At 51.7% G+C, this 24,967-nt stretch overlaps 2 protein-coding genes across 5 annotated transcripts in view; one reads left to right on the top strand and one right to left on the bottom strand.

The window, feature by feature from the left end:
• ISM2 (isthmin 2) overlaps nt 1–7,681 on the top strand; it is a 52,868-nt gene extending 45,187 nt beyond the window's left edge. The window contains exon 6 of the mRNA XM_073349293.1: nt 319–7,681. Within this exon, the coding sequence (XP_073205394.1) occupies nt 319–836 (518 nt within the window). The 3' untranslated portion in view covers nt 837–7,681. The remainder of the gene's footprint in view (nt 1–318) is intronic.
• Nucleotides 7,682–18,474: 10,793 nt separating this feature from the next.
• Nucleotides 18,475–24,734, bottom strand: AHSA1 (activator of HSP90 ATPase activity 1). 4 transcript variants are annotated; one of them, XM_073349300.1, is made up of 9 exons: nt 24,594–24,734; nt 23,824–24,014; nt 23,527–23,609; nt 22,967–23,084; nt 21,980–22,068; nt 21,439–21,573; nt 20,285–20,386; nt 19,411–19,462; nt 18,476–18,890 (listed from the first exon to the last, which is right to left on the bottom strand). In XM_073349300.1, exons 1-9 carry the CDS (start codon nt 24,671–24,673, stop codon nt 18,718–18,720), a joined length of 1,023 nt encoding a protein of 340 aa, XP_073205401.1. In that variant the 5' UTR covers nt 24,674–24,734; the 3' UTR covers nt 18,476–18,717. The 4 variants fall into 4 exon arrangements, with proteins under 4 accessions (XP_073205402.1, XP_073205401.1, XP_073205405.1 ...); XM_073349301.1 differs by lacking the exon at nt 20,285–20,386 and having other exon boundaries at nt 18,475–18,890; XM_073349303.1 differs by lacking the exon at nt 19,411–19,462 and having other exon boundaries at nt 18,780–18,890.
• Between the last annotated feature and the right edge of the window lie 233 nt (nt 24,735–24,967).

Raw genomic sequence — 24,967 nt, 5'->3', positions numbered from 1 at the left:
CTAGTAGCCTGTCTCCAACAGTGGCTGGTGCTGGATGCTTAGAGATTATGCAGAGCCTACATTAAGCACCTTGCTGTGCAACAGTATCCCATGGAGAGAGATTCTTTTCTGATCCCCATCTCTTGATCAGCTGTTGCCCTCAAGCACAGGGGTGGTTGTCGCTGGCAATCTCCTCCCCTGGTACCAGCTCCTCCATGGAGGCTATGGTGATTGTTAGCCCAGCTGTTGTGGTGTAACTCCATTCCCAGGGCTGTGGCTGGACCTCAGAGAGGTACCCACTGGGTGGGGAGGTTGCTTATACTTGTTTCTCTTCTCCAGATGTGGACAGCTGTGAGAAGTGGCTGAACTGCAGGAGCGACTTCCTCACCAAGTATCTGAGTAAGGTGCTGACGGATTTGCCCAGCTGCCCTTGCTCCTACCCATTGGAGGCTGTTTACAGCGCTGTGAATCTGCGGGACGAGGGCCAGGGCAAGAACTTCCGCTGGCGAGATGCCAGTGGGCCCAAGGAGCGACTGGACATCTACAAGCCCACGGCCCGCTTCTGCCTGCGCTCCATGCTCTCCTTGGACAGCACCACGCTGGCCGCCCAGCACTGCTGCTACGATGAGCACACAAAGCTCATCACCCGGGGCAAGGGGGCCGGCGCCCCCAACCTCATCAGCACGGAGTTCTCCCCTGAGCTGCACTACAAGGTGGACATGCTGCCTTGGATTCTGTGCAAGGGGGACTGGAGCCGGTACCATGCTGTTCGGCCCCCCAACAATGGGCAGCAGTGCGCTGATAACCCCACTGAGGAGGAGTACCTCTCCCAGCTGCAGGAGGCCAAGGAGTACTAGCAGAGCTTGGCTGAGTGATGGGAGAGCAGGATGTGGCAGGTCTACCACGTAACACTCCAGGAGCACCAGGGGGCCTGTCTCTCTCTCCACTGCAGTGAGGGCCCGCAGGCCACAGAGGCTCTGGAGTCGTCCTCTGCTTGTCACTCCCTTGGAAACAAAGCAGTCCGGGGGAGAGGCAGAGCGTTTGGCCTTACACGCAAGCTCCCTGTCGGTGCCAACCACAGGGATTGGTTTTAAATCTATCTTTTCATAGTGGCATCCCAGTTTCTTTCCAGTTTCTAAGGGGCCCAGGTGATCCTTGCTGCCTGATTGGTCCCAGGGGTGCTGTTCTCACTCTAGCTACTTCTCTGTGGATAGCACAGGATCCATGCGGGTGACAGCTAGAGGCAATGGAAAGCAGCGGCCTCTGAGGGTGGGGGTGCATAAAGGGAAAGAGCACAGCTCCTGTTACTTTTCTATGAAGTGTTAAGTGCAGTCTCACAAGGAGCTCAGGGGTTTATGGTGAAACATTCTTGGCTTCTGTTTGCTTCGTGTTGCAGCTGGGCTGGTGGAGTTTAATACACCAACCAAAACTTGCTGTTAAGGCAAAGAGTTAGCAGCTTTATCAGAGACATCCGATCAGGCAACTGTATAAACGCCTGCCTTAGCAGGTCCTGGGTCTCCTCTAAAACCCGGGAATGGATCCTCCCAGGAGAGGGCTCCTCGTGAGGAGTACAGGGTGGGGTATCCCCTGGATCTTACAGTTCAGACTTGGAAAGAAAGAGACTGGGAAAGGCCCACGTGGTGTTCCCTTGGCTCTTGTGGCTGGGGAATGGGGTAGTGATGCTGGTGCTGGGAGCTATGTGAAAACATGCCCTCTTCACAGAGCTATTGAGAATAATAAGGTACACCTGCTGCCAGGGCCAGGGGCAAATAAGGACAAACAAGATCTGGTCTCCACCCAGAGGGGAAGGAAAAGGAAATGATCCAATATCTGTGTTTAACACCTTGTCCTCACTTCAAAGGGAATGGGATGGGGGGATTGGTAGAAGTCGCATCAGCAGCCTATATGGACACCTGGATCTCCCTGGCAGGTCAGCTCTCCTGGTGCGTTGCAGTGTTGAGGAGTGTCTTTCCATCAGATGGTACCCACCCACTCTCTTCCCCAGCTCTGCAGAGTGTGGGAGGCAGTCCTGCTGTTTGTGTCTTCACAACGATGTGCAGAAAGCACCCAAGTCAGAGGGATCTCTCTGCAAGCCCAGACCCTGCCAGGGTGACCAGCTGTGACCAGGGCTTTTGCCTCTGGGGCTGACCACTGGTTTTGACACTGTAAGACCATGTGGAGATGGGAGCTAGACTCCTGCATGTGGATGCTTGCACCATTGCTGGGTTTTTCCCCTGGAGAGGCTGCAGCCTTAGCCAGTGTGTCTCCATTGTCATCACCCGCCCCCCACCCCCCGCACTGGGGGAGAGCGAGTGTGATGGACTAGGCCACTCCCTGCAAGTTGGCATCTGGTTAGAAAGAGCAGATTGGCATCCGCTCTGTTTCTCTCTGGGCACCTTCAAGGCCAGGTCCCCTCTCCCTCTCTCCCCATTGTCCCCAGTTATCTACTAGTCCATTCCCCTGCGTTCCTGCCTGCCCAGCCATCTCCCGAGCTTTATCCCTTTCTTCTAGCAGCAATAGGGATTGGAGAATGTCTGGAAGAGCAGCAGCTGCTGAGTGGGAGGCGCTGGTGTCCTGGATAGTCACTCCCCGCCCTTGCCCTCAGCATGTTTTCATTTCCAGGCTCTTGGGGTATGGTCATTGATTCCAATCCAAGGTTCCCATCCTACTGGGGCGAGAAGCAACATAGGACCCAGCCAAAGGTGCCTGCTTCACCCTCCTGTCACCTCGATTAAGAACTCACCGACCAGGGCCCACAAGCCTCTCATGGACCTCTCTGCTACTGGGGATGCTCTCTTGTGGCTGAAGCCCATCCTGTGGCCAGTTCCTGTGGATTATTTGAGGGAGCTGAGGTATGACCCATCCCCTTAAGGTTCTTGTGCCTTGCCCACTGCTGACTGACAAGTGCATGGTGTGCTGGGTCACAGTGTGGCAATAGCAACATCTAGTGGCCCCCTAGGGAAATGGCAAATGTCATTCCCCAGGAGAGCCCCAGGCCCAGCATCTTACGAGGGGTGTGGGGTCCAAATAGGTGATGGGAATAAACCACTCATCACTGGGGGGCAGAAATGTCACTTCCTTCCCAAATGGTATCTTCTGCCCAACCCCCTGAAATGAGGCAGCCCAACCCCACCTCATTAGGGAACCAGCAGGTATGGCTCATATATGCTCTGTCCCTCTGCTTCAGGCTCACTGCTCTGCCTAGGCACCCTCTGTCCATGAGCCGCGGGGCTCGTGAGTCCTGTTTCTATCCATTCCTGCCCAGGATCTACTCTAGGAGTGAGTATAGTGAGGTGAACCATACTCTGGTAGGTCCCAAGAGCTGTGCCACCCACCTCCTTAAAACTATAAAAAAATACATGGACACAAATTGGACAAGGTAACATCAGGGACAAGGTGAGACGTTCATCTCCTATGACAAAGGAACCATGTCAAGTGGTTTAATCCCCAAATCTGACCCAAGTAGCTGGGGAGGAAAGACCTCCAAATGCTCAGTACTTTATTTTCTCTGTCCATCATACCCCCCATTGCCGAGAATTGAAGGAACTCTGTTTTCCTGACCCTAAAGCTGTCACAGAGAGTCTACCCAGTAGGAGTGCAGGGTAATTACTTGCCCTACATCCAGAGTGGTGTCATTTCCAGCGGTGGCAATCTGACAGCAAGACAGAAGTGTAAGGAAACAGAGCTGGCTTGTCCAAACTCAGCTGACTGCAGGCCAGGGAGAACTGGGATTTGACTAATGCAAAATGGATACAAAGTAGAAGAAAATGCACAGAATAATTGTTTCTTTAGCTCATAGTCTGCTGCTCTCATTGACCCCCATTGCATGGGTGCCATCCTAGTGGTTATCTTGAGTGTCTCCAGAATGCCTACTCACATGGCTTGGTGCCTTGCCCTGGTTTTCCAGCTCTCCCCAGGTCCATGTTGGCCTATGGTAGCTTCCAGCACCCAACATTCCCATGGTTTTGACCAAGAGCCAAGACTCAAATGTCTCTTCTGCTGCCTCCCTCGGGGTCTTTATTTCTGGGCACCCAGCAGCTTAACCCAACAGGCAGAAGTTCAGATCATTCTGAATAAAACAACATTTATTTGGCAGAGGAAATAAAGAGAAAATCAAGGGAATCTGACAAAGAATAGGATCATGGCCATTGAAGGATCCTTCAATTCATGCTAAGATTCCAACAAGCACAGCTGGTTAATCAGACTTTGCTGCAGAATATTGATCAGTCAGGATAAAACCCTTAATTGGCAGAAGGTCTGTATAGCTGATCACTGTGCATTGTTTCTCTCATTGTCCCAGTATCTTTCTCCAGGGTCAGGGAGCATCCAGTCTGTCAGCTCTCTCTCTCTGACCCTTCTTGTAATCGTTGAACCTTTCACTTCTGGACCATTGTGTTCAGGTCATCAGTCACCAGGTGGGACGCTGTCACTAGTGAAACAGAAACCAGTGGATTTGCCAAGCTGCCACATATTGGATTATTATTGTTTAATAATTATAGTTCCTTGATATGCACAGACCCCGATTAGCATGGGAGCCCCATTGTGATGAGCACACTGCAGACCTATATCCAGACCTGCCCCAGAGAACTTATAGGCTACGCTGACAAGTGACATATGAAAGGTGAAGTGAGAGCTAGAGACAAAAAGACATTAACGGTAGATAAACAAAGGGCCAGCTATATTCTCCCTGTCCTTTAAACCATCGCTTGTTGGCTGGTCTCTTATCGACTTTGTGACAGAAGTGGGTCATAAGGAGTTGAGGGCAGTGGTCGATGGATCAGTTCTGGGACAGCATTCTATGTGTAAGGGCAGCATGGAAGAAGACTTGGAGATATTTGTGTGTGAAGCAGATGAATGGGCGGATGAGGTTGTCAGACATTGGTGAAAGGAAAAACACATTATCCCTTGTCATTCACCAGTCTCTCTTCTTATTGCCTCTTGCACATCAAATGCCATTGGCCCACTTCAGAGGACTCTTGATCTAATGTAATGGGAGGAATCTTTTTAGTGTCAGTACACAGTCTATCTGCTTCTTAAAAACATGTCCTTTTAAACCTTGCTACCTTTCAAAAAGGTACACACCCTCCTAGGCGGGGTCTTCCCATACATCCCTTCTGAGATGAGGGCTTCAGGATGTTCTCCAGCTTCTTCCCTAGGCTAAGATGCCACTGAATAAGTGACCTCCTTATAGTAAGGTCCGTTGCATGTTAATAACATCCTTACTCATGGTTACTCTGAATTTATCAACCTGCATAATCCCAGAAATGATGCTATAATTCCTGTAACACACACGGTTCCTATCAGGGGGCTGGTGAGAACTTTCACAGGAAGGGATTGCTGTTGAAACCTCCTGGGATGTTGAGTTGCTATTCTGCCTCCCTGGTTGAGGACTTCAGGAAACATAGACAAGAATAGAAATACGAGGGGCAAGAAGCAGTGCTTCTCCTCACACAAGCACCTTACCCACCCAGGAAGCTTTATTGAGCTACGCTAGGAAGAGCAGATGTTTGGACAAAGGTTTATTTTTATATCCTAATAAACAGATTGTTGAGCCACAATTATTAGAGTTCTTTGTCTCCACCTCCCTTAATTATAATGTTTATATATATAATATATATATATATATATATATATTTCTTTTACTCCTACCAAATTGCATAAAGGGGGATTCTCCTGCATTCTGACTTGCAATAAAGCACTTTATTTAAAATGTATGTGTTGTTACTGATATTGTTCAGTTGTGTTAAGTTGTATATTGCTGAGTGGGTTAGTTACATTTTAAACAGAAATGGTGTTGAGTGCTGCATAGTTTGGGTCCCTGTTCATAGCCGGATTGTAAGGAGCCAGACACATTTGCTGACTTCCTTCTCGTTCTATTGTTTGTGTTTCATAGGGATGGGCGAACCTCAAATAGCTCAGACCCGAGATACAACCACATGGTTCAGATGCTGCTGTGAACCTTGCAGGCTGCAAATTCCAGGTGCTCACCCTCTCCTGGAGGAAGCCCACAGCAGCCTTTCCTGTGGCATTTTTGGCACTCCTGTGCCCAGCAGAAATGGGAGAGAAGAGAGGGTGTGGAAACCAGGATGCCTTTAGTTGCTTTCCAAATACGACTGGAATTTTCAAAACTCAAAGGCTTGTGTTGGGAGGGGCAGGGGAGGAAGGATGAAGACAGGTTTTCATTTGAGCTGGTTCGTCCATCCCTAGCATGGTAATGTTTGGTTCCCTTGTACAGTATTTATTGTTTGTGGTGGTCGCAGTCGCTTAAGAAATGGGAAAGTAATGCTGGTGGATGGGGCTGCACTGTGGAGCTGTGTTGTGTATCTGAACTGAGAGCAGAGGCTTTACCGAAAGAGAAGCAATAGTGCCAGACGTCTCTTACCAATAAAATGTATTGTTATTACAAGGCAAGCTTGTTAGCTTGGTCTTTGATGGTGGAAAGCCCAGGAGTGCAAAGGGATTTGATCTCTTTGGGCTCCTGAGCATGAGACTGCAGCCTCACTTGTGCTGACCTGGATCCTGGCTTAATTGAGAATACCCACTCTGGTTTTAAAACTGGATTTTGGAACTGGTTTTTGGAGGGTGTCCCTCAGAAATCTCCTATTTCCCCTTCTCATCCCTCCTAGGAGAACTGGGTAGAGAACATGGAGTGAGCAGAGTCAGTGTGGCCCAGTAGATAGGGCACCAGACTGGGGGTAAGACGACCTAGATTCTGTTCCTGACTCTGCTGTAATACAACTAACAACAAGAATGACACGTGCTGCTGCCATCCCAGGCTGGGGCTGAATGTGCTGGGGTGGAGGTGGGTGACTTGACTGTTGTGTGCCATCTGGAAAGTGCTTTGGATAAAAGATGCTCTCCCAGTATCATTACCATTAACAATGTGGTACACGAGATCTCGGAAGCCACAGCCTGCTGTCAGAGAGAGAGGTCATCCAGGCCCCCACTATGGAGGAACTATCCGCCCTAAGAGGGGACCATCAGGGTCAGTTTATGAGAAGGCTTGGAAATGATGTAGCAGTGAGATCTCTGAACTTCACCTTCCAAGGTCGTGGCTGTGGATGCTTCTATACTGTACCTAGCCTGGTGGTGTTTGAGGGTATGTCTACACTACCAAATTAGGTTGATTTTATAGAAGTCGATTTTTAGAATTACATTTTATACAGTCGATTGCGTATGTCCACACTAAGCGCGTTAAGTCGGCAGAGTGCATCCTCACTACTGTGGCTAGCATCAACTTATGGAGTCGTGCACTGTGGGTAGCTATCCCACAGTTCCCACAGTCTCCGCCACTCATTGGCATTCTGGGTTAAGCTCCCAATGCCTGATGGGGCAAAAACGTTGTCGTGGGTGGTTTGGGGTACATGTCGTCAGTCGCCCCTCCGTCCTTGAAAGCAACGCCAAACAATCGTTTCACGCCTTTTTTCCTGAGTTACCTTTGCAGACACCATACCATGGCAAGCATGGAGCCCGCTCAGCTCACCGTCACCGCTGCTGTTGTGGGCAAGTCTCCTGTGGGGGCTGCTGTGATCCAAGTAGCCAATGCAATCATTGGCATTCTGTTATCAAGGATACTGACTCTGGGAAATATGCGGGCCTTTTTAGATTTTAGGTGCATCATATTCCTGTCCTTTGTTGCCGGTGAAGAAGTCTTGCAGCTGTACATTCCAGTCTGGTCGGTGCTGTAACACCCCGTAGCACTTCTGTGGTTGACACATGTAACAGCTCCAGGGCTCTTGCTCTTTTGCCTTGGCCGGGGTACTTTGCCCTGCCAGGACCTCCAAGTATTCCACACACAAGTACCTGCAGCAGCTGGCGTTGCTGCACAGCAGCAGCTCCCGGGTGCCTTCGCAGCAGACGGTGCAGTAGGACTGCTAGCCGGCCTCGTCCATGGTGTACGGCTCCACCGCTTCCGCTGCAACTCTGCTCTCCTGCTCCCCAGCGACGAGCTCGGGGGATCCGTTCTGGTCCTCCCGGGTGCCTTCGCAGCAGACGGTGCAGTAGGACTGCTAGCCGGCCTCATCCATGGTGTACGGCTCCACCGCTTCCGCTGCAACTCTGCTCTCCTGCTCCCCAGCAACGAGCTCGGGGGATCCGTTCTGGTCCTCCCGGGTGCCTTCGCAGCAGACGGTGCAGTAGGACTGCTAGCCGGCCTCGTCCATGGTGTACGGCTCCACCGCTTCCGCTGCAACTCTGCTCTCCTGCTCCCCAGCGACGAGCTCGGGGGATCCGTTCTGGTCCTCCCGGGTGCCTTCGCAGCAGACGGTGCAGTAGGACTGCTAGCCGGCCTCGTCCATGGTGTACGGCTCCATCGCTTCCGCTGCAACTCTGCTCTCCTGCTCCCCAGCGACGAGCTCGGGGGATCCGTTCTGGTCCTCCCGGGTGCCTTCGCAGCAGACGGTGCAGTAGGACTGCTAGCCGGCCTCATCCATGGTGTACGGCTCTACTGCAACTCTGCTCTCCTGCAACTCTACAGCAGATGGTGCAGTAGGACTGGTAGCCGTCCTCATTGGACATGTAGCTTGGCCGAGGGTTCTGGGAATGTCTTCCCTGCCCGGCTCCTAGCAACGTCCAGGGCAAGGTGTACAGCTCCACCGCTTCCGCTGCAACTTTGCTCTCCTGCAAGTTGGAGGCTTCTGCCTCAGGCTGTTCTCCCAGCCAGCAGTACTGCACAGTCACATCTACCCCAGCCTACCCCTTGCTCCCATGAAGCCGTACACAGGCAGCCTGGACAGTAGTAAGGAGCAGTTCAACTATAGGCTGAGCAGGTGCAGAATGGTGGTAGCATGTGCCTTTGGACATTTAAAAGGGCACTGGCGCTGTTGGTCAGACCCCAGCGCAACCAACATTCCCATTGTTATTGCTGCTTGCTGTGTGCTCCATAATCTGTGAGAGTAAGGGGGAGACGTTTATGGTGGGGTGGGAGGTTGAGGCAAATCACCTGGCGGCCGATTTGGAGCAGCCAGACACCAGGGAGATTAGAAGAGCACAGCTAGGTGCGCTGCACATCAGAGAGTCTTTGAAAACCAGTTTCCTGACTGGCCAGGCTACAGTGTGACAGCTGTGTGTGTTTCTCCTTGCTGCAAACCCACCCCCTTTGTTGATTTTAATTCCCTGTAAGCCAACCAACCTCCCCCCTTCGAAATAAAGTAACCATTGTTTTGAAACCATGCGTTCTTTCTTTATTAATTTAAGAAAATGAGATAATGGACAAGGTAGCCTGGGTGGGGTCGGGAAGGAGGGAAGGACAAGGCCACATTGCTTATTGTAGCCACACTAAAAATCAGACTGTTTGAATGACAGCCTTCTGTTGCTTGGGTCATTCTCTGGAGTGGAGTGGCTGGGTGCCCAGAGCCTCCCCCCCGCCGCGTTCTTGGGCGTCTGGGTGAGGAGGTTATGGAACATGGGGAGGAGGGCAGGCGGTTATACAGTGGATGCAGCAGGGGGTCTGTGCTCTTGTTGGCTTTCCTGCAGCTCCAACTGATGCTTCGTGTCCTTTTGCTCCCCCATTAGCCTCAGTATCGCGCCCTACCTCTGCTCTTCATGCTCACTTAATGCTTTCCTGGCCTCTGCCACTGAATGCCTCCATGCATTAAGCTGTGCCCTATCAGTGTGGGAGGACTGCATGAGCTCGGAAAATGGCATCACGAGTGTGTTTTTTTTGCCTTCTAATCTGTGATAATCTCAGGGACGGAGATGATAGGGGGAGCCGAGAAACTTTCTATGCTCTATGATTCTGGGGGACTGCATGGTCACCTGTGCTGCTAAGCTCGCCACGCTGACCAAACAGAAAATGAAATTCAAAAGTTCCCGGAACTTTTCCTGTGTACCTGGCTAGTGCATTGGAGTTCAAAGTGCTGTCCAGAGTGGTCACATTGGAGCAATCTGGGATAGTTCCCGGAGGCCAATACTGTCGACTTGCGTCTGCACTACCCAAAATTTGACCCAGCAAGGTCGATTTTAGCGCTACGCCCCTCGCCGAGGAGGAGTACAGAAGTCGATTTTAAGAGCCCTTTATGTCAACGGAACAGGGTTGGTTGTGTGGACGCAGTCATTTTTAAATCAACCTAACGCGGCTAAATTCGACCTAACCCCACAGTGTAGACCAGGGCTGAGAGCATTACAGGGAGCTGCTTGGAGCAGGTGTTGAACATGGAGAGCTCCACCCCTAACTTGGAAACTACCTTTGATGCTTTTGCCGCGTACAGAAGAGGAATGGAGTCTTAGAACTAGTACTCCTTTTCTTTTTGCGAATACAGACTAACACGGCTGCTACTCTGATACCTTTGCAGCCGCCACAGCCGAAACCCAGTGAAGCCAGAGGATTTGCCAAGCCTTCCAGCAGTCGCAACACTTTTTATTGTTGTTAATAAGCATCCGTTCTGACCGTTTCCAAAGCCTAGCTATTTCCAGCTGTTCCCCCCACCCCTTCTTTTTGCTGGCTGCACATCTGTCAAGGTTTATTGGGTTTTCCAACACGTGGCTCCACTCCACATCTGCTTGGCGCCACAGCTGACCCCAGCCTGAGGAGCAACAGGCGGCCTCTGTCAATACATGATGCGGCGCAGTTCTGAGCGTCCTGCTGTTTTCCTGCAACATGAAGTACATGGATCCCAGAGCAGGGGACTGGATCCCAGCTGTGCAGAAAAAGAGCCTTGGAGAGAAATTACTCTCACTGCAGTGTGGCAGCCAGGAGTTATCACTGTGTATGATTTAGGGTCATGTCTAGTGGCCCCGACCAAGTTCAGGGCCTACTTGTGCTAGGTGCAGTAGGAGAGCCACTGCCCCAGGAAGTGTACGGTCTAGATAGACGAAGGGTGGGAGGCAGGGAGTACTCTTATCCCCATTTTACAGCTGGAGAATGGAAGCACAGAGAGATTAAATAAATGATTTACCTGCAGTCACATAGCAAGGCTGTGGCAGAGCAGAAAATTGACCCAGGTCTGAGTTCCAGTCCATTGCCTTAACCACACGCCCATTCTCCCTCAAGGTGTAGGGCCTGGTTGATTTGTCCCATCCCAATTTACCCTGCTTTCCAGGGGTTCATGGATCTCCGCTTTATCATTTCACTCTGGGCTCCTCATCACTGATGTCTGGGGCTGGATTTGCCCATTAATTCACATGTATAAGGATCTTGATTTGCACAGGCTGCCATGCCCAGAATTTGATGGGCACAATGGTCTCAGCATGTGCTTGCATGTGCTTCTCAAGCCTCCCCCAAAGTGCTCATGCCGGCGCAGCTTGCTCTTTCTTTCACTCTTCAAAATGGGTGGGGAGTGGGCAGGGGGCAGTTCTACAGGTCTGGGTCAGTGAAGTTTTCAGAGGAAAACACCTTGTGTGGGAATCTGCCATGGGGCCAAGGAGGGTTAGTGGAACAAAGAGGCCAGTGAAGGAGTGTGTTTTCATATACGTGTATTTACAGCAGCAGGACCCCACTAATTATTCCCACAGCTCCCACCCCAAGAACAAGAAAACAAGAAATAAAACCTAGGGGGGCCCAATGACCCAGACGCTCTGTCAACAGAAGGGAAAGGACAATAGGCCAGAAAAGTGTGGCCAAGTGCACAAAGTTGAGTGAACCAGAAGGCCTGGGCCCCGAGCATTGAAGGGGCAAAGGGCGAGAGATGCTCAGCAAGTTCCTTAAGCCTAGTGTTGCACCTGGGGCAGGAGGGGGTGGGTTAGAGATTAGGCCAAAATTTGATAGTTCCAGACCAAATTCAGGGGCAATTCCTTCTTGGCCATCAGAGACCCCCATGTTTTCACTTGGCAGGTCATGGCAACTCCCCCGGGGATGGTAGTGGTGGGGTTCTCATCCAGCAGTGGATCTTTACATGTAAGAGTTACATCATCCATGACCTTCTAGCAGTAGGCTTGTTGGGCACAGTATTGCTGATGCTGGGGTATGGGGAGCCAGTGACTTGGTTTGAGTGCCTAGTGGTAGCCCCACCCTGTCCCTTGCAACATTCAGCTCCTCACTGCCTTCCTCTGCTCACGCTCTCTCCTTTCTTCCTAGCCCCACCGTCCATCTGGCCCCCTTTCAGCAAGCTCTCACTTCCCCAGGGCCATCGGCTCCTCAGGGAGCTGAGCTGCAGCTGTGGGGGAGTGTCATCAGAGGTCACGCTGTGTAACCCTGCCCAACAGGCCTGCAGGCCATGCTTTGGGCCCAGTGCCTGGAGGGAAACGTGCACCACTGGCCTGCCAGCTCCATGGCTGCAGCAGGAAGTGGAGACTCTCTCCCCCTCCCACCCCCACAGAGCAGCAGACAGCTGCCCCTTGGAACTGTGTGCAGAGAGCCCGGCTGGTTGGGCCCCATGCCCTGCTCTGTTCCAGGCCCCTGAAAGCATTTCAGCTATTCTTTTCTCGCCACTCTGTAACACAGCAGCGGGAATCCCGGCCTCACAACGGCCCCCGCACAGCTCAGTGGCAGAGCCAGGACAGCCGTTGGCTGGTAGCACGTCCAAAGCAAATCTGTCAGCAAGAGGCACTCAGCCACGCAGTTCCGCTCCAGGTAAAAATGCTTAGCCCTCGCCAGCGGGAGCAGCCCAGGGACGCCAGCCAGGGGCCGGGAACCAGCATCGGATTTCAAGGCTCTGAGTGAAGCTACAAAGCAAGATACAGCTGCTGGGAATTTTTTTTTTTTTAAGTAATAGGCTGCTGGTGAAGCAGCTGATGACAGGCTGGGCAGCCCAAGCTCCCTCCCCAGGGCAGGTACAGCTCTGGCAGCTGCCCCTCTCCTGCTGCAGGGCCTCACCTCAGACTTGCAGGGCCAGAAGCAATAATTCATGTTTGTTTTAAATTAGCCAGTGGCTATAGGAACAGGTACAGTGAGGGCCACACTCCCAGCTCTGTCAGTGTGGCCCAGCTCCGCCCTGAAGGGACTCCCTGGGCTCCAGCATGCATACAGCCCCTGGCCTTGCTGCAGGGAGTAGCGGTTTTGATGGGAGTGGGATTGTGTGTGAGAACCCTCCCAGCTTGTTTTCCATAGGGGCCAGCAGGCATGGGCGCCCTGGGCTGGGTTCAAACCAGTGACCTTGAGCAGAGATGCTCCATTTCCCCTCACGTAAATGTGTTTGCAGGATCTCATGGCAGCTAACCACAGCCTCATAGACTTTGTCAGAAGAGACCATTGTGATAATCTATTCTGACCTCCTGCACATTGCAGGCCACAGAACCTCACCCACCTACTTCTGTAATAGACCCTTAACCTCTGGATGAGTTACTGAAGTCCGCAGATCATGGTTTAAAGACTTCAAGTTACAGAGAATCCACCATTTACATTAGTTTAAACCTGCAAATGATACATGTCCCATGCTACAGAGGAAGGCAAAACCCCTCCAGGGTCTCTGCCAATCTGACCCAGAGGAAAATTCCTTCTAAACCCCAAATATGGCAATCAGTTAGACTCTGAGCATGTGACCAAGACCCACCAGGCAGATACTTGGGAAAGAATTCTCTGTAGTAACTCAGACCCCCTCTCCATCTAGTGTCCCATCTCCAGCCACTAGGGATTTTTGCTATTGGCAGTCGCCTATAGGCCATATGCCATCGTAAGCAGTCCTGTCATACCATCCCCTCCATAAACTTATCAAGCTCAGTCTTGAAGCCAGTTAGGTGTTTTGCCCCCACTGCTCCCCTTGGAAGACTGTTCCACAACTTCACTCCTCTGATGATTAGAAACCTTCTCCCAATTTTGAGCCTAAACTTGTTGATGGCCAGTTTATAGCCATTTGTTCTTGTGTCCACATTGGTGCTTAATTTAAATAATTCCTCTCCCTCCCTGGTATTCCATCTGAATGTATTTATATCCCTCTGATATATTTATAGAGAGCAATCATATCTCCCCTCAGCCTTCTTTAGCTTAGGCTAAACAAGCCAAACTCTTTAAGTCTCTTCTCATAAGGTAGGTTTTCCATTCCTTGTATCAGCGAGTAGCCCTTCGCCGAATCTGTTCCGATTTGAATTCATTTTTCTTAAACATGGGAGATCAGCACTGCACACAGCATTACAGATGAGGTCTTGCCAGTGCCTGGATAATGGTACTAACATTTCCCTGTCTCTACTGGAAGTGCCTCACCTGATGCATCCTAGACTTGCATTAGCCTTTTTCAGAGTCACATCACATTGACGGCTCATAGTCAGCCTCATAAGAACGGTCATGCTGGGTCAGACCAATGGTCCTCCTAGCCCAGTGTCCTGTCGTCAACAGTGGCCAGTGCCAGGTGCTTCTTCCTATCTTCAGCCATAGCCGGGCTCTGCGGTAAATGCAGCTGCAGCTCATCTGGATGAACAGCTGTGTGAACGGAGCCTCAGGGATAAAGGTCTTTCTGCTCCAATGGGCCCCTTCTGGCTAGACCCCGTGTCTTCTCTTGCCCCTGCAGCCATTTGAGGAACCCCACTCCCAACACCAACCACGGGCACAAGCACCTTCTCCCCACCCACACCAGTAACTGCATGGCGGTGCCCTGAACTAACTGGAGTGCTGTTGCTCTGAGACCAGCCTGGGTATGTCAGCACTGCCGCAGCCAGGTGTAGGAGAATTGCGCAGCTGCACGGCATCCCCTCGTTCCCAGGCCTGGGCATGCCCAGCCCAGCAGGGATGTGTGAGGCTCTGTGGCAGAGAGGCTGAGACAGCGGGTGCTGGGAGTTACAGGAGGCAGTGCAGTCAGTGGGGCAAGTGGCAGGAGCTCAGGGCTGCCTCCACTGCCCTGCAAAAGCTTCAGCTGCCAATTCTCAGGCAAGTCGCCCTGCACCACGTGGCTTTAAACTTCACCAACGTGGGGAGGTGGGTTTCCTTCCGCCTGGGGACAGCATTGACAGGCTGCTGGGGGCTTCTTCCCTTCCCCCACATTCTCAGCTGTTACTTCACTGCAGGCAGAGAGCCCAGAGGAGCTGGAAGGCGGCTTAAGTGAGCCCTCTGTTAAAGGAGCTGCCACTGGGGAACCCCCCTTGCCCCCCCAAGGCTCAAGCCCTTTTCCTTGCCATGAGCCTTGAAAATGTCACTGAGCCAGGTGAAAGGAACAAGCAACTGAGCTGCATTTCCCTGGCGGGAGAGTCCTTCAGATCCCCCAGTTTGGTACATAGAGTGAATGAGTTGTGCTTGGAGTGTGGTGCAGAGGTTCAAGCCCCCTCCCCCCCCCCGCCCCATCATCAGCCCAGGCATCCCTGGAACGCAGGCACTCTTGAGAGGAATTGGTTACATGCGGGGGAATAGGGTTGTGTGGAGGTGGGAGCTGCTTCTCAAGCCTACCCCAAAGTGCTCATGCTGGCACAGTTTGCTCCAGCCTCACTGAGGCTGGCCCTGAGCTGGGTGCTGCTCACTTGGGCAGGTGTCCCTGCTGTGGGCATGCCCAGCATTGCAGCAGCAGCTGAACTGCCTGCCTGTGTGTCCCCCCACTGTGCTGCAAGGCGAGATGCGGACACACGCACCAGGAGGGGGCGCTGAGTTGCTGCTGCACTGAGTGGATTTCTGCCGCTCCCCGCAGGCACCCAGCCTAGGTTTGAAGAGCTAGTACTGGTCTGGGAGGGCGCCAAGAGTGACATTCACCCACCCCACCATGCACTAAGAACCTGCTGTCCCTCCTGCCTTCCCCCCCACCCCCAAACCCAGGCCTCAGCCCAGCACTCAGCTGCCCCAGGGGGAGCTGCATGCTCTCACTCCCCACAGGCAGAGGCTGCAGTCTGACCCCATCCATCAGCAGGGGGGCTAGGCTCTCACCTACCCCCACTGCTATTGCTGTGAGGCGCAGCAAGCAGGGGTAAGTGTGGTGGGCTGAGGGTGAAGAGTGTTTTCCTCAGGGAAGGGCATCGCTGTTGCCTACCAAGGTGGAGAATGCATGGCTAGAGCCTCTCCAGGCTCTCCTCCCTCGGAGTGAAATGCCTGAGCCTACATCCATGGAGCCAGAACTGAGACCCACGGGGAGGTAAGAGCCCCTAGCCTCTGCAGCACAACCATGTCCCCCATCGCTCTGAAAGGGTGGTGAGTACAGCACTGAATGGAGTTAAATGAGCATGCTTGGGGCTGTATCCTAAACCCTGCTAGCTCGACCTGAGACTATGAGTGGGTAAGCCTGGCCAGATAAAAAATTCAGGCTGGAAGGATGGAGAAACCCCATTAATTTTCCTTTAGGCTAGTCTCCAATGTGCCATGTCTGAGTTGCTTAAGGCAACTGTGACAGCATTCACCCCACCTAAACAGCTCTCCAGAACTGGGGCACTGAGCTTACAATTTTTCAAGGGTATTTGGGGGAAGGCCCCTGGCCTTTGTGGGATAGTGGTTTCTGTGGCTTCCCAAGAGGGGCTTTAATCACTGAAAGGAAATAAACTTGAGGGCTATGCAAGCCTCAGGCAGAGCAATCGGCCTTCATTGTGCCCCTAAGGAGCATGGGCTGCATCTCAGGAGGTATCACAGAGGATAGCAATAACAAACATCCACATAGAAAGATAAGATGTAAGACTTGGCCCTGGACCAGCCAGGCCACTGGGCTTTTCCATAATTAACGGCAAGCCATCTCTAAAATATCCCAACCCTCCTATGCTGAGCTGAAATAAGAGTCTTAGGCACCTTTTAATCCCTCATGTTGATTTATGTCAAATCATTGTCCAAAAATGTCCTTGGTTTTCTGTAAGCAGACTGAGGGTCTGCCCCATGGGCTGTTTTTGAGCATTGGAGTTACACTGACTCTTTTGTTGTGGTAAGGTTTAATATGATCTAGTATGCTGGGGAAAAGCCCCACAGAGAATGACAGCATCTGCAAATGGAAGGATGCAGATTTGACCTGATGCCATTCACAGCAATAATTCCTTCCGTGATTTAGGCTCCTTTCATATCCCTTGGCAGGCCTCGGGTTCATCACTGGCACCTGCCCTGCTCCAGCTGTGGCAATGTTCCAGTGTTTTAAATGACCAAGTGTGTTGCTTTGCTGAGTGCAGCCAATCAGACTGTGCCCAGGCAGGAAACGTTGCAGCTGTGCACTAACTTAGTTCTCCTAAGCAGCCTTTAAGCAAGACACTGTGCTTCCATGGTCTTTGTGCTTGTGGGCTGCCTGTCCCTCAGGAGTTGTCTATGGGCCATTCTGTGATGGCAGTAGCAGGATTCCCAAAGCAAACTGGGGTTTGTGAAGAAGAGAGCAATTAAAATTCCACTCAAGCTGCTGTCCTCTTCTCCTCCACTTCCTAACCCTGCAGTGGCAGGTGGTTAGAGCAGCCCGCCTTGTGGTGCTCCACATCCAGCTGCTATGATCAAATCCTACTTTATTGGGGGCCAATGCTGCCACCCCGTGGTCAGCTCGGTGCATAGTTAGCCCACCCCGAGTGAGGATATGTTCAGACTGAGTCAACGTGCTGATTGCTGGAGCACCATCACTTTCCTCCCAGCACAGGTTCTCGCCTGTGAGTCTTCCCATCACTGTTGGAGGGATCGGCTAGTGTCAGCCTAGTGCAGTTTATTATCAGCAGTGCTGTTCTGGAAAACAAAAGTCACCCATTTATGCATGCTGTTTTTGAAAAAGACAGACAAGGCTGCACAAAGGGATCAGTGGCACAATCTCCCCTTGAATTTTGTGCTTGCGTGCCAGAGACAAAGGGATTAACAGAAATGATCAGACGAAGACACTAGTTAGTGTAGAAAGGAGACCTAGAGGGGGTAGGTCACGGTACAACTAACACCGAAGCACAAACAGCCTCCAACAGGATAAAAGGTCCCCTCCTCTGTAATACTGCATGACTCTGGGCATGGGGCCAGCAGTTCTGTCTCTGCCAGAGCTCAGGGGGGATGGAGCAGGGCTCTCTGTTCCCTCCAGGTCACTGGAGGGGAAGTAGTGTTGGCAGTAGATGGCATATGGGAGAAGCTCACCCTGTTCTGAGGCAAAAAGAGGCCTTCAGTTTCCTGACTCATGCCAGAGTTAAAACCCACAGGCCGTAAGTACTCTCTTCCCCACCCCTAGAATTAGCAGAGCAAGTGGGGTTCAGCCTGGGCCATTGCCCCTTCATGGTATCCCCTTGGAAAGAGGCCCTACCTCACTGCTCCCCAAACACCAGTGCTAGAGCCAGCAGTTTGCTTTGGCCTAGGCTCCATGCCCATTCCCTGTCCTCTCTTTGAGGGGGAAGTTTTCCTAGCTGTGGTTTGGAAGAGCTGGAGAGTTACTGATTTTCTTGGACAGTAAGTGATGTCCATTCTCACGAAGTAGGCCAGCCTAGTGAGTTGGTGAGACTAGGCTGGGACTGTATGCAGGGAGGGGTTTCCTGAAGAGGAAACAGGAGGGTTTTTAAACATTCTCTCCCTGGCATTTGGTCCATTGCTGTTTACCAGTAGCAGGCCTAGGGGATCAGTGGACTCTCTGAAACTTGCTGCCTTAAGCTAATACTGTACACTTGCTGTGAGGTTGATCCCCTTTGCTAAAGCACAAACTAGTAACTCCTGTTGAGGCTGGTGCTCATCTCCATGAGCAGCACCCTTCCAGATTCAATTGAGTGTGAGATCAGAGCCTGTAAGAACCTCCCTTTGTTTTTTTTTTAAGTTACGTTTATTTAGCAATAAAAGTATGTACATGTAAGAGAACCCCTCATTGACTCCCCTGTAGCAGGAGACATGCACAGAGCAGTAAGGGGCTACAAGCAGTGCTGCTCAGCGGCCTTCCTCGTCCTGCTCTTCACAGCAGCGGCACCAAAGAAGGGACAGACGAGAAGCAATCAGTCCACACGGCAGAATCTTCGGACAGAGACTCTCTCTGGCAGCCGCGGTTAAAACAAGCGGGCACCGTAGCCAAACGTCTGTTTAATGCCCTCAAAGTAGTAGTGCTGCCACCCTTGCTTTGTTCTCTCCTCCTCACTGGAAGGGATGCCCTTCCCCTCCAAGCGCACTTCTGTCTCGCCGCCTTTATCAGTGAAGTTCAAGGTAACAGTTGCAAAGTGCCCTAGAAGAGCCAAAGGAAAATCTCCCCATCAGCACCATGCAATAAGGCACAAACCCTGGACAGCACAGCCACATCCTCACCCAACACTGCTGGTAAGAGCAGCACACCTGTCCCATCACCAGAGGGCACGGAATCCCTCCCAAAACCTTCCCCTGGTGCACACCCCTTCCCTCATGTCTTGTACGACACTTGCTTTCCTTCCAGGAGGAGGGAGTGTCCCCCTCAACACTGCTTGCAAGACTGCCAAAGGGGTTGCAGCAGACAGCCTTGAGGCAGAGCATGGTGCTGCTGCAGTGTTCCCAGTCCGTCCATCTGCCCAGGAAGCAACACAGCATCCAGACTCACTCAACTGGGAGAGGCCTGGGGTTACTGTGGGGTGTTACGATCACCAAGCAGATACTAGTGCAACCTAGAGAACCGCCCCCCTCCAGTCAAACCAGCCAATGTGCAGCCATGGCAGGATTCATTCAGTTACAGACAAGGGCTGGAACTCTGTAGTCTGGTTCTTCAGGCTACCTACCAGATGGCCAAGATTTAAATCTCCACTTCATAACAATCTGCTTCTCGGGGACCTAGGTAAAGAGAAAGGAATAAACAGGCAGCCGTTTGCCCTGCTAATCCCGCTCCATTCCATGTTAGCCAATGCTCAGAACTGAGCATGATCCAAAGCATCAGACTCACTTCAGAGACTCACAGAAAGCAAAACTAGAGGGAGAGGGACTCTTAGAGTCCCTATATCCTGTTATGTGAACGCTGGGCCCCGTTAGGCTGAAGCACTGAGGGGAGAAGAGACACTATTGCTACCGCAACACTGATTCAAAGTATTCTCCCCACCATATACAATCCTTATGGGGATCGAGTTCTGAATGCTCTATTAGGTGTTACCATAATGAGGCCCTAAGATCTAAGGCCCATTATGCTGGGAGCTGTACTAATATAATGAGACAGAGTCCCTGCCACAAAGAGCTTGCAAACTAAACAGACAATGAGTGGGAGAAGAGACAGAGGCAGAATGACTTGACCTTGGACTCGAACTTGCCCAAAGTCACACAGAGCCAGGAATAGAAGCCAGATCTCCCAGCTCCCAGAAATGAAGACGACCTTCATCAACAAGGGTGACTGTAGGAGAATGGCAGTCACAAGGGAAGGCGTTTCAATCAGGAAGATAGTTAAGGAGGCGAGTAGAGCCCTGCAAATCCACGGACATCTGCATCTGTGGATGCGGTTGTATTGTTTACCATCTTTACAGATCAGACGTGGATCCAAATTTTTGTATCCACGCAGGGCTGTAGAGATGAGGTACAGAGCAGACGGATAAAAGACTGCAGGGAAGGTGTAACTTGGCCACCAAGGCTCCTTCTGAACAAGATACAGTTGCACCAGCTGGTACTCACTAGATCAATGAACTTGCCGCTGACACTGCCATCTAGCAAGTGGAACTTCCCTCCTTTATCAGCCTCTATGATTGCCGGCGCATGGGTGAAAGCCTGGACCATCTGCAGAGAGACAGGCCTTGTGACATTGCAGGACTCATGTGACTGGAAGCACCACAACCTTCTCCTCATAACCTGCGCCAGGGACTCAAACCTGTTGGCAGGGGAGTTGCTGCTGCTGCTGAATGTCTCCCACCCCAGCACAAGAGCACCAGGCTCTCTGGAACAAGCGCTTGGCTGAAAGCTTAGGGTCTGCATTTTGAGGATGGGGATGGAGCAGTGTCTCCACTTTCTAGCCCATTTCTGAAGAGCTCCATGGGGATGTGGACCAAGGAAAAGCTCCCTCAGAGCCAGGAAAGCAGGATTTGAGCCCTGAGGCATGTAATGCCAGCACCCCATTAACAAAGTGTTTTCCCTGCTTCTCACAGGATGGGGGCCATGCCAGATCTATAGAGGGCCCCCTAACTCTCACTGTGCCCTTTCTAACAGTTTCTCCTAAGTGCATTTTACATTACTCCAAGACATTCTCATGTGATCTGATGATCCCCAATTAAAGCCTGGCTCTCAGGAAGCGGGATGTGATTTTCCAGAAACAGAACTGGGTACTGGGGCCTACAGAGACCCCACACGCTTATTGCCATAGGCAATGCCACCGCTAGGGCTGCTTCCTGAAGAGAGAGGACTGGAGGTAGGCTGGCATCGACAGCCTTGTAAACCATGCAGGGAGAGCGAACACTCGTAGATTGGCAGTTCCTGTGGTTTAACTCATCTACAGCAGCCAGCCTAGGAAAGTTGTTCAGAGACAGTTAAGTCCATATAGTAGAGTCCCTTGTCTAGTATGCCATTCCCCTCACCCCTGCCCCCCCACCAGAGCATAGAGAGAAACAGACTGTGTGCTTGAGATTACTTTCAGGAGGCCAGGACACTGCCTCCTCTACTCCTGAGCTGGCAAGAGAGTCAATATCAAGTGGTTTGTGGGTGGGAAGGTCTCTATTCCTCAGAGGTGGCATCTGCTGCCAAATCACTCCTGAGCAGCTTGAGTCTAAGCTGTTCTAATGCAGAAGTGTACTACTCCCAGCTCCTCTGGGCCCACCTCCCCGACCATGCTAGTTTACCTCCTGCGTAGTGAAAATTCTGTAGAGCTCCTCCGGAGATGTTAAGAAAATGTCCTTCAAACTGATCTTACAGGTGGGAATCTTGATGCCTACGGGGTTAGACTGAGGTGCTGCAGTGACAGTACTAGCAGTGGTCTAAGGAAACATTAAGAAGCTCAATGTTGAATTGTATCCTTTGTGCATACATAGCACTTTAGAAACATCTTATTTCCCAGAACCCTCAAATAAACGCTGTTGATCACACACTTAAAGGACAGGAATAAGCATCTTGGAAAAATTTGTTTAGGAGCTACCATGCTTCATGGAGTAACAAGAAGTTTTAACACTCAGCCTTGTTACTGACTATACTAGATTTGAGCTAGGGAACATCCCACATTGCAAATTCAAATACCCAGGCAAGCAATCACAGACTGCATCCATTGCTGAAGGTACTGTAGAGTCTAAGTAGGCAGCCTGACCTATCACACACACATCAGATGCATCTAACATGCTGCTCCTTTCTCCAGGACTTCAAGAACATCGATGGGATGCTTTATTTTACCTTGTGGTCTTCTGCCTTAGCTGCCAGCTGAGGAGCTGGCTCTGTTTGTTCCCCATTTACTGTAGGTAAAATCATGCCTTGGGTGAACTCTGGAAAGACAGAAATATGCAATGAACCTAGCAAAGATCAGGTCAATGTTTTAGCTGCTCAACATGCTGCAGGACACACAAGGCTGGAAAAGCCTGACCCTGGATTAAGGTCATGACTGGAAAGGTTGTACTGAACAGAACTTGAGTGCCTAATGTGAACTGGGAGAAGAGTGCAACAAACCCCTTGAGCGTGCACGGCCACCCATTTCAGGGAGATTTGAATTCTGTTTATAAGAAGTGCGTTCAGGTGGTCAAAAAAGATGATTGGTTTACATAAAAACAACTGCTGCAAAAATCTCAAGTTGTCAGTTCACCACAAATCCAGCTGGAACTAGATACAGTTTCTATGTATTGTTAGTATCCTGGAAAAGAGGAACACGTGACACACAGCTAGTGCCCCAAAGGAGTCAATGACAATTATATATAGAAAAGGAGACACCACATATTTCTTTGACAAGTTGAAAGAAGAGAGAGCCTGACTCCACCATACCACAGTAATGTCAGTCACTGTTGCCTCAGAGTCTCTCTCCTCCTTCACCTACACATGAACAATTGTACCGTCATCATAATCTTCTCAACAGCTGGGCTTCAACTCAGTTATGGATATGCTTAGCTTTACAGAGTGCCGTGGAACACCCAGTCTGTTTATCCCCCCAGGCTCATGGAGGTACAAGTGGATACAGTTACTAAGCTAAGCTAGAAAGCTTGGAGATCAGTTTACTGCAAAGACTTCAAAGAAGCCTCCTGCTCTGGGTCATCTGATTGCAGTTCAGCAATGAAAAGGTAACCATTACTGTAGCTTCCTGCTTCTCCCACTGAAGAACTCTGAGGTGGAAGCAACTCTCCCCCAGTCGCTATTTAGCAGCTGCAGGGGGGTTTCTCCCTCACGGTTATGTACCTGTTTTGAGCATGCTGATGTAAGTGCTCATTGCATTCCTGATCTTTTTCGTGCCCTCTTGCTTCATCAAGACCACTAAGTTGGTGTCAGGCTCATCTTTGGCAAGGCTGATGGAGACCTAAGCAAAACAGACAAGGGCCTGGTAAACAAAATCACACTCACATGGTCCTTTTAAGATGGGATTTAGCATCATAACTAATGCTTCAACCTGGAAAGCATTTCCAGAGGAAGCTATGAAGGAGCTTTAATAACTTTGTTATAACTCATTGCCTCATGTGCTACCCGTTCACAATAATTTCAGTACCTATTCAACTGTCTATAGCTGCTATGGCTCCACTTCTGACAAAAATCAGCATTGAAAACCAGATCTCTTTAAGCTAAAACATATACTGCCTATCTGGTAGAGGTGCAGGATAAACCTAGGTGGTCTACCAAAGAACAATGATGGGCTACATCCTTATAGGGCTGCTTTAGAGAGTTAAGATGGGAATATTTAGTGCTGTGAGACCCTTTGGTAATGAAGTGGCACAGTCAGCAGTATTAGCCATAACTGTGCTTACCTCAACTTCATCAACATCATTTTCATCCGAGAGGTTGGGAATCTCCACATGCCCCTTATACTTCACTCCCGACTTTGAGGTGCCTGTAGAGAGCAATTATACTCTGATTAAAAAGGCTTGTTTGGTTCAGCTTTCCTTGCTCTGACTGCTGCAGAGGGGCAACCTCATATCATTTCTCAGAAAAGTGACTTTCCTCTCAAATCCCCGCCGACCCACTTTTGGGAAAGCCTTGGAAAACACTGTCCATAATCCTGTGCTAGACCCTTGCCCTGAGAGAAAACAGAGACTATGACTCACCTGTCCATGACAGCTTGATATTCCACTCGTAGAAAAATATCAGCTTCCCTTTGCGGTTGTTGATGGATGCTTCTCCATCCAGTTTACTCACTTCTGTCACTTCACAGGCCCCCTCCGCATTCTCCACTCTCACCGCCAGAAACAGAACTTTCAGCTTCTCTGTAGACCAATTAGAAGCATCCCGTTCAGTCCTGTAAAGATTGAAGTGGTGTATGAGCACTCCGGAAAATTTTGCTTTTGCGCCCCGCCCCACCTCCACCCACCCAATCTCTTTCCACATTCCCCTCCCTACATCAAGACCGGTCTCTGATGCCCTGTCCCACGCATCATCCCAGGCTCCCTTCGCTGAGCCTGCTGCTGCGGGGATCCAGTCCCTTCCCTTCTCCCACCTGGCCGCCCAACCCGACTCTCCCGCCCTCAGGCAGGCTGCAGGAGGAAAAGGGCTCGGGGCAAGATGCTCGCGCCCCGTGACCGACGGGTCAGGCCGTGCTCAGTGATGACCCTTGTCGTGGCCCCCCAACGAGGCACTGGGCGCCCCTGAGCGGGGGCCTCTGCTGCCCGCCAGTGCCGTGCACGCGGCGGGGCAGGTGCGGTGCTGCCCCCAGGCAGGGTCCCCACGCTCGGGAGCGGCCTCCCCCGCCTGCGCCTCTCCCGGCACGGGCCGGGCCGCCAGCGCGTCCTCAGGCAGCGATCGCTGCCGAGCACGGAGCGGCCTCCTGCGCCCGGCCTCGCTGGCCCGATGGAGCCAGGCCCCCGCGCCCGCTGCTCACCAGTGCCAGTTGTTGACATTGGTGGCGTCCGCCCGCTGCTCCACGATCCAGCGCGGGTCGCCCTCCCCCCACTTGGCCATCGGAGCCTCCGGACGCGCCGCCGCCGCCGAGCCCGGCTCCTCCGCGCCGCCCGCCTATGGAACCTACTAGAACCGCCGGCCGCTGCCTCCCGGCTTCCGCCGCCGGCACGCAGTCCTTCCGGTCCCCCGACACAGTCCGGCCGGGGCGGGGCCCCGACACCTTGGTTCCGGCTCGGGCGGGGCGCGCGGAGCGGTTTCCCTCCCTCCGCGTCTGGCCGTGTCGCTACCGACACAGCGTCCGCCGCCCCGAGCGCCCGCCGGGCCTCACAGCTCTGCGCCTTCCGCCAGTTATGG

The sequence above is a fragment of the Lepidochelys kempii genome, chromosome 6 (genome assembly GCF_965140265.1).
Source record: "Lepidochelys kempii isolate rLepKem1 chromosome 6, rLepKem1.hap2, whole genome shotgun sequence".
In the NCBI taxonomy this organism is placed as follows: domain Eukaryota; kingdom Metazoa; phylum Chordata; order Testudines; family Cheloniidae; genus Lepidochelys; species Lepidochelys kempii.
The sequence above is the reverse complement of the archived record's forward strand: the minus strand, read 5'-3'. Positions and strand labels throughout refer to the sequence as shown.